This window comes from Sinocyclocheilus anshuiensis, unplaced genomic scaffold (genome assembly GCF_001515605.1).
Source record: "Sinocyclocheilus anshuiensis isolate Anshui unplaced genomic scaffold, SAMN03320099.WGS_v1.1 scaffold1549, whole genome shotgun sequence".
Taxonomy (NCBI): Eukaryota; Metazoa; Chordata; class Actinopteri; order Cypriniformes; family Cyprinidae; genus Sinocyclocheilus; species Sinocyclocheilus anshuiensis.
In genome coordinates, this window is record NW_015538373.1 from 313,101 (window position 1) to 326,558 (window position 13,458).

Consider the following 13,458-nt stretch of genomic DNA (forward strand, 5'->3'; position numbering starts at 1 on the left):
GCTGGAGTGAGCTCTGGGGCTGGAGCCGACGCTGGAGCGAGCTCTGGGGCTGGAGCCGACGCTGGAGCGAGTTCTGGGGCTGGAGCCGGCACTGGAGTGAGCTCTGGGGCTAGGATGAAGGCAGAGAACAGTCATTTTCTCTTCATCCTCCTCCTTGGGTTACGGGGAAACTGGGCAGCCACGGCAAGCCTGCAGAACTCCCAGGAATACTCAACGAAGGGGAGATCCATGCGAGCTAAGGTGGCGAACCGAGCGGCAATTTCCATAGCCACGGGGAAAACAAGGAAAACAAAAAAACTTTCAAAATGAAAAAAAAAAATATGGGGAGAAGAGGAGCCGCTCACTTTCAGTCTGGTCCGGTATTCTGTCACGGTTGCACTACTGAGTGGAGTGCAGAGCAAGGAACGGAATCTGAATCAATCCAGAGAATTTTAATGATAACAAGGAAAACTCATGTAGCACATGTAGACATAAACAATACCGGACGCTGAACTAAAAACAGGGAACGCTATTTAAACACATGACAAGACGAGGGGATGACGAGACACACCTGGGATCAATGGAAATAAACGGGGAACACCTGGAATTAAATCAACATAATCAGGACAGGAACCGGAACCAGAAACTAACCAAATATGGGCATAAACACTGGGACACAGGGAGCACATGGGGAACAAAACACAACACAAGCCTGACAAGTACATTTAAAATGTTTAATGTTTACATTTATAATGTTTTAATCATTTGTCATGCTTTAAAGAACAGTTATTTTGATGTGTTGACAAATGACTTAACTGCAGTTTGTTATTCGACATTACATTTAAAGTTATCAAAATATATTTGAAATGTACTAAACTGCAACTTCGCAAATTTGTAATCACACGTATATTTAAATACTGCTTAAATACATGACATGCAAGTTGCAATAGAAATAACATTCAAGTATATTTTAGTTTACCATAAATGCTTGTCAGTACATTCAGCAGTACACTTTAACCATAATTCAAAGACAACAGAATTATGAAATTACATAAACTTGTCCTACTTAAGTGGGTCCATAAATAAATAAATAAATAAAAGTTCAACTAATTGAATTTAAAATTAATTTAAACTATATATTTTTTTCTTGTAATTGTAAATAATATTCAGTTAAGAGTTTTCTGTTTGCACTTAAGTATGTTTTTTTTTAAATATATTATTAAGAATGAAGTGAACTTCTTTTCACAAGGGGCTGCATTCATGCATTTATTGCTAGATGTTGCTAACATGTTTAGCACCTTTTTGCAAGTTTTAGATTATTGTGCTCTTTAGAGTTGGATGGTTTCAACATTAGAAAGTCCAACTCTAGAATCCACATTAGAAAGAACTGGAGTGAAAACAAATACATTCAAGGACAGCTCTGAATTGGAGTTGTGATCAAAAGCGATATGAGGAGGAGATGAAAGCTTTCTGCTCCGCTGGTTTCTCTGTCCCTGAGTCAGTGAGACAGAGAGCGGCCATCCACTGAGCGGATGCTATGATTACTGTCAGTTCCTCACGTCATGTTCTATTTTAAAGGGGATTTATCATGAAAAACTGTCTTTTTCTTGTTCTTTGAACCCAGTGAAATTGTGATTAAAGAGCATGAGAGAAGGGCGAAATAAACCTTGTCCACGTCTCTCCCACCACTGTCACATCCGTGTTTCAGAGCTCTTTTCCTTTTTTGCGCAAATGACAGCAAACCAGGACTCTAATTATCCATTTTAGATTCATATAAGTAATCACATACGTGAGGTTCATTCGTTTTCACCATCCATCTTAGTAAAAACTACACATACCAACCCTGTATGAATCAGTGGGCCTGATTCAACCAGAAGGAGTCACAGACATCTTCTGTTAATAATTGTATCTCAAACGTTGCTTACACAACTAACTAACTTCTAACATTATAAGTGGCCCTCAGGGAAAAGACTGTGAAAGTGTGAATAGCAACAGTCCCTCAGAGGACAAGAGAAAATGAGTTGACAGTTCACTAAAGGCACACCTTAAGGAAAATGTGCTTTTCATTATTTTCAGAGTGTATAATTGCAGAAAAAAATCCTGTATGTTTGCTTTTATAGAACATCGATAAAGCAACACATTTTGAGCGAAAATTAATAATAAACTGGGTTTTTCTTTTGTTTAAAAATCATATAAACATATGAGGTACGAGGAGTGCCTTTTACCCTGAGTACTGATACAAATACTGAAGTAACATGTTTGGCATAATATCTAATTGAATACTTGTTCAAAACAATCACTTCAGCAAAGTTTGTACGATTTTCTGTTTATTATGATAAAAAAATCTATTTTTGTTCAATTAATATATTGTTCATAAAAAAAAAAAAAATAAGTAAAGATTCAGAAAGCTTTGAAGGAAATCCTATAATATGGCTTTACAGTAGTAACAATAAATATGACATTATATGATATGATTATTATGATATATTTTTTTTAATATGATGGTTTCATTATAAATATGGTGATTATCACCTAACACCTAACTTTATAAATGATATTGACCATCTGAATCTAACCGTGTCATGTCGACAAATGGAAACGTCAGCCAGTAATTAATTATCATGTTAATAATTGTGCCTTTAGCCCCAACAGCAGGGACGCTTCTTACCCCAAATACCAAACATATTCTTCAGTTATTGAAAACATTTTCTTTAATTACGTTGAACAAAGCTGAAAATCATTAACAAGACCTTTGTCTTGCCAAATTAGAGCTGAACCCACTTTGCATTGCTGCCCACGATTGCATCAGGCCAAATTTCCATGAAATACAGTTTAGGAAAGTGCTGCGGTGAGCTTTTGTGCCATCTAGGAAAATCAAATCAAATTTGCATTCCCCCCCCCCAGTTGTCCTGTCGTGTGTAAGATTCACCTGAGAGCAGCTGCAGGTTGGGCAGAGGCTCTGACAGAACTCCTCGGCACTGCTCCTCCACCGGCAGAGGAATCACCATTAACCCATCGGCCAGCTGCGGAAAATCCTTGATGAAGTTATTATCCCTGAAATTCAAATATAAATGAGGATAAAACATCAGACAGATATTAGACAGTTTTGTTGCTGTTGAGTTTGGAATGATGATACATATTTCTTATTAAAACAGGATGGAACATATTGAAGAGCTATTCCATATTTTTAATAAACAACTCTCTATATTAAGACACAACCGTGAACTATGACATTGCTAGTCAGACGCAGGTTGTGATGAGGAAGGAGCATTTTGCTGGACAAAACTTTAGATAGTAGTGATGGGAAGTCTGATTAATTTCTGTGAACTGGTTCTTTGGGACAGTTTGTTTCAATGAACCAGTTCCAAAAAATAAAAACACTTCTACAGTTTGTTTACGTAATCAGGCAATGACTTAACCTACTGAATAAGCCATGCTATTATTAAAGCAACCGATAATGATTTAAAACACAGATATTTTACATGTCCAAAGCATATAAGTGAATAAACTAGTCTTAAACAACTAATCTGTTTACATAATTCATGAGGAACCATAAAGAAGTCAACTGCTCGATTCAAGCATGCTCATCATTTCTCCGTGGACATGAGCAAGTCCAATACGGTTTCCCCGGTTCAGTGCACATGCGACTCGAGAAGCGCTGAAACCATTAACCAACTAATGACTCAACTATTGCACTACTGTTGACTCAACTACTGCCATCCAGTGTTGGGGGTAATGCATTACAAGTTACGTAATCAGATTACTTTTTTTCAAGTAACTAGTAACGCATTACTTTTTTAATTTCGTATCTGAGTTACTTTTTCAAATAAGTAACGCTAGCTACTTTGTTTCCCATGTACTGACTGACAGCTCTCGTGTTGCCATGATGAGAGAAATCGGGAGTAAGTGCCGTGGCGTTGTGTGTTACTGTAGTTCTAGACTAAATATGAACATTATTTACTCATCTCGCTGCACAAAAACAGATTCAGTATTCCTCGAAATGAATAAAAACAGTCAAATGCAAACTCAGAATATTATATAAACCTGCAATAATTAGATATGTTAAATAAGACAAATATCATTTATGTATTTAATCCCATGTTATTAACCAAAGTCTTTGCTACTGACCTTCAATTATCTAATTCAACCATACTAATAAGCAAAAATGACACATTTGTGTTTCATTTGTGTTATTGCTGAATAGAGTTGAACGTTCTTCTCCTGCGTCATATTCTTCATGCAATTTGTTTGAGCTGCGCCCTCTACTGTACAGACGTTAATTTACGTTTCCTTCAGCCTGAGGCGTATTAATTTCACTTTTGTTGTGAAAAGCGCTTTTACATTTGTAAAATAAATGTTTTATATTAAAAACAAACAAGCAAGCCCTGCCCAGATTTTAAAAGTAACTCAAAAGTAACGTAACACATTACTTTCCATAAAAAGTAACATAATTAGTTACTTTTTTAGGGAGTAATGTGATATTGTAATGCATTACTTTTAAAAGTAACTTTCCCCAATACTGCTGCCATCAGATCACTCTTTCCAAAATGTTTTATTTGTTGCATGTTGTTCGGAAACATTTTCTCCCCATTAAGGAAACCCTCGGCAGAAAGTTTGCATATCCAACACGTCCGAGAAATACCATTCAGAACTGATTCAAAAGAATAATTTGTTCATGAACTGGACATCACTATTAGAAAACAGCCCTGATTCATTTAAATGAGTCCAAGTCCTACATATTTCAATTCATTTTCCAGAATAGAAAGACTTCATATCTGCTAAAAGTCTATTTGATCAATTTTTAAGAGGGCACTACCATACAGATCACCTCAATGCTAACAAATAGGGCCAGGCCATAGGTTTGTGGGGCCCTAGGTGAGATCATAGAAATGGGCCCCACCTGTGTAAAAATTAAAACCACTGCAAACATGACTAATGCTTTATTTTCTTTCTTATACGCAATAATATACATTTTATTTACTTTTGTTTGTTTGTTCAGTTTTGTATTTTTAGAAATGGCAGCTGAGTAAATGCCAGCATATTGTTATCCTCATGTAATGGTATTTAAACAATGTCTCTGCGCACGTCTTAATGTAGTTATATTATACACTCTTTACTCAGCCCGTATGACTGTGAGGTGTTTTGAAAAGCATTTTGTGATTTTGTTGAGATTTCCATGTTTTTGGCAATTTAATGAAGTGTAATTAGCCACCAATTATAATACTTCTTCAAACATTTAATCTCTTTAATTGAGCTTTCTCTCTATGAAACATCAATAGCAAACAAAATTTGCATTAGCGTCCATCTGTAAAAGACATATTTTATTGAATCATTCTCAAAACAGATAGTTCAGAAATCCCATAGCCATTGTAAAATGCACGGGTCACGGGGTCACCGGCTCCTCCTGAAAACTGGTCCTCGGTGAGCGCCACTGTACATGCCTATCACTTAATAATTCATATGATTTATTTTCACTAAATTTCATTGTCATTTGAAAAGTCGTTGTTAATAGTTAGCTAATAGTGAGAATTGGTCCCCAAACTAAAGTGCAGCTATTTTTTTAATAAGCAAACTTATTAAATTCAGTTTAATTAAGAAATAGTTAAACCACAAATATTTATCATTTACATTTTTGGGTGAACTCTTCCAGTAACATTTGTAACTAAAGTGTTTATGAAAAAGCCATGCCAGCTAGTGATGGAAAGTCAGTCTGATGACTCACACACCATGGGCCCTATTTTAACGATCTAAGCGCATGGTCTAAAGTGCACGGCGCAATTGCGTCCGAATCCACTTTTACTAGTTTAAGGACGGGAAAAATGGTCGGTGGTCTAAAAGGGTTGTCCCTATTATTTTAATGAGTAATGGGTGTGTTGTGGGCGTAACGTGCCATAAACCAATCAGAGTCTCATCTCCCATTCCCTTTAAGAGCCAGTTGCGCTCGTGCCATGGCGGATTTGCTATTTACACAGCAGAATTTGCGAGTGCAAGACAGAACGCGTCTCCAGAGATGAAACGGAGCTATTAGCGAGCAAATAGGTAGCCTAATTCTGATACATGCAATGACTATCCATTATGACATGTAGGCATTTTTATATTTATGTAGCCTACACAATAATAATCTTTTACATTGCAATCCTTTAATTTTTAATATTTGGCTGCTGTGCGTCCCTGTGTGTGTAATAAGCAGAGTGTACACGAGCTGTGGACCCGCCTATACTAACGCGCTCTTTAAATAACAAAAAAACTACTGCGCCATTGACTTTAGACCATGTTTTTGTTGGTCAATGGCGCCGTTTTCAGACCAGCACGCCCATGGGCGCACAAATGGCCGCAAATTAATTTTCTATTTAAACAACGTGGCGCAGGACGTGAAAATGACAACTGTGTCGGGCTGAAACTAGCAAAAAACACTTGCGTCGCGCCTGAAGCCACATTGCGCCGGGTGTATGATAGGGCCCCATGTGTTCAAAGCCAGCAGACACTCTGAAAAGAACAGCCCCGTACATCCTCAACCAGTTGAGTAGATCAGTTAGGAAAGTGACATAGGTTTGAATACTGGATATTCAGAGCTTAAATCATGGAAGCTCCTGTATTGTTCTCATTTCAGTATCACTCATTTTCTGTGCTCTCCTGAGTTATTTTCTAATACTACGAATGTGTAAACAAATATCAAGATCTGTAGTTAAAAACCTTGTAGTTATTTAAAATGACTTTTTGCTATCTGTGTCTAGGGATGACAGCAATATGCAATATAAATATAACTTTATCGCTATTTTGGAAGTCAATGGATTTTGATATACACTAGCAGTGGGATTAAGAGAAAAAATTGAATTTTTGGCAGAAATAGTACAGACTGAAATCATGAAAGAGGTTAAATTAAGTGAAATGTTCGGTGCGATAGCTGATGAAACCAAAGGTCTAAGGAAAAAGGAACCAGTTTCTTCAGACTTAAGATTCGTTGCTGTTCTTCAGTGGCTTTACACTTTCATATCTGGCTCACATGTACACCAAAGGTGGCTTGAAATTCAGAAGGACAAATCAAATCAAAACAAATCAAATCAAATGGGAAAAAGGGAAAATAAAATAAAAAAAAGAATAAAATATATATTTTTTAATTTAATTTAATTTAATTTAATTTAATTTAATTTAAAAAATGGTGAAAAGGGGGAAAAAAATGCCCCTTAATGGAAAAGTTCATTCCTGATCCTGTTATCCAGCCCATCGCAATCTGTAAATTGTTGGAAAAAGTAGAAAGGAGACAGCAGATCCTGAGCAGCAGGTTACATGGATCCATAATTACTTCGTCAAAAAAGGAAGCCTCTAAGAAAACATATATTATATGCAGTGATTGACACATTCATGGGAAAGCTGTTGAAAGCCGTTTCTCGAACATAAATTGTGAAATTATGCACAGAATGCACAGAATCCAAGCACTTCACTCTAAAAGCAGCACTTGCTTACAGTAAATAAGGACCAAATATTGAAGAGTCAAATAGTGAAAAACTTTGAAAAACTTGTTCGTAACAGACCAAAAGGGGTTTGAAAGGGAGAGGGAACAAAATATACTCCTCTCATCAAATTTGTGGTAGTTCTGGAGCCATTGCAGGAGGTATTTCATGAGCTTTTCAGGCTGTGTAAGATTGCCATTGCAACACCTGCAGGTACTGCTGATCAAAACCCAGAAGCAACTGAGTCATCTAGAAATCTTCAGCTGTAACACTTGGGCTTGAGGGTTTTGGTTTGGATCGAGACAACCTGAGAGCACAGGGAAATAGGGTTCAGGAACACATAAAACAACAGACAAGCAATGGTCAGAACATGACGAATCAGTCCAAGCTGTAAATCCCACAACAGACTCAAACAGGCAGGATTGACAGCACAGAGGGTCAGTCCAAAACACACATCCACAACAGAATAATCCTGACAGGGAACAGAGCACAAAAACAAAGGTCCGAAACAAGAGCGATCAGGTCCCAAAGTAAGCGGTGTCAAAACACAGACAGGCCACCATTAGATAAAAGCCACTGGCTATGCTTGCAGAGACAAAACAAGTTCACACTGAGATTAGAAGGATCAGTGCTTAAATAAATCTGGTGTAATCAGGCTAGATTTCCAGGTATGGAGCCCTTTGGTGGCGCTCGAGGGCAAGTGACCCATTCAGAGGGTGCCATGAGTTTTGAGAAAAGGCTGCAAAATCGTTCAAGTTTGGCAGATGTTTTAGTAGCAACCATACAAATCACAGAATTGTATTTTTTCCCCATGGTTTAGATCAGATGCTATTTGTTTGATTGATTTGATATGGCAGTATTTAGTGGGTCTACTTGACTTTTACCTTTATTTGATTGAATTAGCCTATTGACTGACTTTCAATTTATAAACTAGCAGGGATTTATTTATTATATTATTTATTTCAGTTTTTAACTTGGTCTTCAAGTTAAAGGGATAGTTCACCCAAAAATTAAAATTAGCTCATGATCTACTCACCCTCAGGGCATCCTAGGTGTATCCGACATTCCTCTTTCAGACGAACACAACCGCAGTTATATTTAAAAGTGTCCTGGCTCTTCCAAGCTGTATAATGGCAGTGAATGGTGCCCCTGTTTTTGAAGGCCAAAAAAGTACATCCATTCATCATAAAACTACTCCACACAGCTCCGGGTTGTTAATAAAGGCCTTCTGAAGCGAAACACTGTGTTAATGTAAGAAAAATATCGATTTTTTAAAATGTATAAACTGTAATCTCCAGCTTCCGGTCGCTCAAGCAGGCACATGAACATTGTGCTTTGTACAAAAACTATCCAGTCTAATACCTATTTTACTACCTCTGAAGTGGTCGAAAGTGGACAAGCACAAAACCTTTTAGACCTGTTTACACCTGTATTTGATGTCGTCCACTTGTGCTCAAATCGATAAAAAAGCATCTTAATACCATGTTTAAAAAAGGCCATAGAAAACTTCTTCAAATCATCAGCTTCACTGGCAACCAGCAGGTGAAATGATGGGCAGACAGCAGGGAAAGCACTATTATTTCTACACAACAAAATGTATTAGGATGTTGTATTTTTAAAGTGTTGGTCTGTGGGAATGCCATGAGAGCCATATTTTCAAGACACTGTGAAGTTAAAAGAAGCTCTTTTTTTTTATGGATCTTGAGACACTTGTATTTTGTTTCATTCCACTGCACTGCTGCTGTTCTTTTTCATCTGAATATCAGTGGAACCAATGGATATATCCTCCTGACTACCAGGAAAAAAAACAGTTTTATTCATATGTTATGCCATGTCCTCTGTAGAGGACATCGGGACTTTAAAAAGTCCTGTTTTAAAAAAAATAAAAAGACATGAATAGACATGAAAAGGCAAAAAGAGTGGGATTTTTGTTTTAATCAGAAATCAATTTCCATTTTTTTATACCAAACTTTATATAAAGATGATTCTCAACTATGTTATGAAAGATATTTTTAAAAACCATTGTTATTTATGCAAAATGTGTGTAAAATGGCCATAAACAAGTTTTTTTTTCCATTATATACAATGTATCTATAAACTGTATCTAATTTGCATATCAATGTGTTTTTGTGGCAACATAGAATCAACAAATAAGTGCAATAATGGGAGTAATAATAAGCAAGATTTTCATAATAATATCTACTATTTAATAGGAATATTGATATATCATTTTTTCTCTATTCATTTGTTGTGTCTCCCAAAATGTGTAATAAACATGCTTTAAGTCCTGGTGTCCTCTACAGTGGACATGTATGAAATTGATGTCCTGTTTCATAACAGAAGGTCATATTTTGGAAAAGTGCAAAACCTCAACCAACACCAGTTCAAATGAGTCAGTTTTTCATTCTTTTTCTAGACTGTCGAAATTCAGCATCTGTACAGTGACACACAGAGAGTTCTTGAACTTGTATTATCACATGCCTGTAGAGTGAGAACAGCTTGTTTGTTTCAATCATAACAGTCAGCTATAAAAGCAAAGGCAGCACCTGCTATATGCCACAGTTTGTATATGCATGTGTTCATTTAATTGAACCTTATGTACTAAAACTCATATACAGATTAATAAAAACTACACAGCCAAAAATGCAATGCAAACTAATCAGTAGATGTGACATTATTGTTAAGATGACCTGCAAATATTCTCTCTCTCTCTCTCTCTTATTCTGTCACTCTTTGTTTCTGCTTTTCAAAGTGCTTTTCATTAGAATGGAGTCTAAACCACAAGAGTCAGTGTAAGTCAATCAGGATGTGCTTTACTGGAAGAGCAGAGCGGAAACTCAAGGGCAGAACAGAGAGAGAGAGAGAGAGGGGCCACAGTATAAAGATTACTCGCTCGCTCTCACACAAATCTATCGCTTACCAAATTAAATCACCCTGAGTCTGACCACGCAGAGAGCCAGTCACCCTAACGATTCTTCACAAATAAAAGATGGAGAGTATGGATTTTTCTCCTAAATAAGACTCTGTCCTTGTCGCCCGAGTAAACCTTGTTATTAATTATTTTGTTCACAGTAAGTGGAGCCCGATGTTTCTAATTCTGCTGCAGAGCGACAGGTTTCAAGTCTCAAATCCTCTCTTTTTATTAAGACTAACTGGTGTTTCTGTGGAGGTAATCAATAACTAATAACTAATTTCAATAGCATCTTTATTATTATTATTTTATTTGAGGTCGGTCAACTTATAATGTTATTCAGAAGCAAAGATGCAGAAAAATAAATAGCATAAGAACACTTATGTTTGGGACCATTAGGATTTGTTTTTCATCACAACATATTTTCTTTTTTTTTCATTACTGTCTGTGATGATTCTCATTAGAGTCTTATTACTGTAAAACAATTAAGCCAGCAAATAAGCTGAACTGGAACTGATCACGTAGCAATATAATATAGTGAATTTATTTTCTAGTATACCTGAGACACCAACAATCACCCGTGTCTTTCATCTGTTTACTTGAAACTGAAGACACACAGGTTTCACAGGAAATACAGCCTCTAGGTATTTTGAACTCTTACATCTCATCATAAACTCAAAGCATTATTTACTTTATTGTTTTACAAGTGGTTTTGTCAGATTTAGCTCACTTCAGGGTACAAATGTACTATTTAGAAAGAAAGAAAGAAAGAAAGAAAGAAAGAAAGGAGTGAGTGAGTGAGTGAATAAATTAATAAAAGTGAGTGAGTGAGTGAGTGAATAAATTAATAAAAGTGAGTGAGTGAGTGAGTGAATAAATTAATAAAAGTGAGTGAGTGAGTGAGTGAATAAATTAATAAAAGTGAGTGATATATTTATATATGATATAAATTATATGAATATAAATATATTCATGTAAATAAATGTAAACATTTTCAAAAAATATGCTGTATGTGTGTGTATTTATATATACATAATAAATATACACAACAGACACACATATATTATGTAAACAAAAACTTTTATTTTTGATGCGATTAATCACTATTAATCGTTTGACAGCAGTAGTTTAAATAGTATTTCATGCTGTAACTGTAGGTTTAATACAATATGTCCCTTATGAACTGCATATGTGAATATTATGTAGACCTATTGTTTAAATCAAAATTATGCTTTTAAAGGGTAATCATAGCAGGTTTCATCCGTAGTCTGTCCGTTTAAACGTCTGCGTTAAGCTTCAAATGGCATCTTTGACGACAGTATTCTATAAAAAATGATTTGCATTCCGATTCTAAATTAATAAAAGTGAGTGAGTGAGTGAGTGAGTGAGTGAATTAATTAAATTGAGTGAGTGAATTAATGAATACATCAATATAGTAAGTAAATAAATAAATAAATATACATACATACATGTATACATAAATGTTTTATTGTCTGTTATAAATCAATTTTAAAAACAATATTTTTCCACATTTTTTTGGAACAATGATACATGGCTTGACAAACCAAAACAAACTGTGATTTGTTGCTTTACATGTTCATGACCAGAATGAGCTATAGACCAACTGCAATGTTTGCAAACAGTGATGAAGGTTTTTTTTTTTTTTTGTGGGTGGAGCCTATCTGGTGGCAGAAAACGACAGCTTTAAAGTAGCGGTCTATGGAAGCCATGGAATACAAGAATAAAAAAGGTAATTTTGAGTTTATATTTCAAAATTCCACACTTTTTTTCCTCGCAATTCTGAGATTATATCTCACAATTCTGATAAGAAAGTCAACTCGTCATTCTCTTTTGTTTCCCTCTCGGCTCCGAATCACAAGTTTATATCCCACACTTATGGCTTTTTTAGTTAAATTGAGTTATAAAGTCCGAACTAGGAGATATAAACTTGAATTTGCGAGAAAAAAGTCCGAATTGTGAGATAAAATAGGTCAATGTTATGTAAAATGTTATAGGTTTAAATTGGTGCTGTCAAACGATTAATCGCGATTAATCACATCCAAAATAAACGTTTTTTGTTTTGTTTTGTTTTTTACGTAATATACAGTAGGTACGGAAAGTATTCAGACCCCCTTAAATTTTTCACTCTTTGTTATATTGCAGCCATTTGCTAAAATCATTTAAGTTAATTTGTAAACAAAAACTTTTATTTTTGATGCGATTAATCACTATTAATCGTTTGACAGCAGTAGTTTAAATAGTATTTCATGCTGTAACTGTAGGTTTAATACAATATGTCCCTTATGAACTGCATATGTGAATATTATGTAGACCTATTGTTTAAATCAAAATTATGCTTTTAAAGGGTAATCATAGCAGGTTTCATCCGTAGTCTGTCCGTTTAAACGTCTGCGTTAAGCTTCAAATGGCATCTTTGACGACAGTATTCGGTGGCAGAAAACGACAGCTTTAAAGTAGCGGTCTATGGAAGCCATGGAATACAAGAATAAAAAAGGTAATTTTGAGTTTATATTTCAAAATTCCACACTTTTTTTCCTCGCAATTCTGAGATTATATCTCACAATTCTGATAAGAAAGTCAACTCGTCATTCTCTTTTGTTTCCCTCTCGGCTCCGAATCACAAGTTTATATCCCACACTTATGGCTTTTTTAGTTAAATTGAGTTATAAAGTCCGAACTAGGAGATATAAACTTGAATTTGCGAGAAAAAAGTCCGAATTGTGAGATAAAATAGGTCAATGTTATGTAAAATGTTATAGGTTTAAATTGGTGCTGTCAAACGATTAATCGCGATTAATCACATCCAAAATAAACGTTTTTTGTTTTGTTTTGTTTTTTACGTAATATACAGTAGGTACGGAAAGTATTCAGACCCCCTTAAATTTTTCACTCTTTGTTATATTGCAGCCATTTGCTAAAATCATTTAAGTTAATTTTTTTTCCTCATTAATGTACACACAGCACCCCATATTGACAGAAAAACACAGAATTGTTGACATTTTTGCAGATTTATTAAAAAAGAAAAACTGAAATATCACATGGTCCTAAGTATTCAGACCCTTTGCTCAGTATTTAGTAGAAGCACCCTTTTGATCT

The 13,458-nt window shown here is 35.4% G+C and overlaps 1 protein-coding gene across 1 annotated transcript in view; it reads right to left on the reverse strand.

Moving 5' to 3' along the window:
- The window catches only part of LOC107683760 (astrotactin-2-like), a 496,105-nt gene that overhangs the window by 89,220 nt on the left and 393,427 nt on the right, over positions 1-13,458 (reverse strand). The window contains 1 exon segment of the mRNA XM_016479817.1: positions 2,909-3,033. Within this exon segment, the coding sequence (XP_016335303.1) occupies positions 2,909-3,033 (125 nt within the window).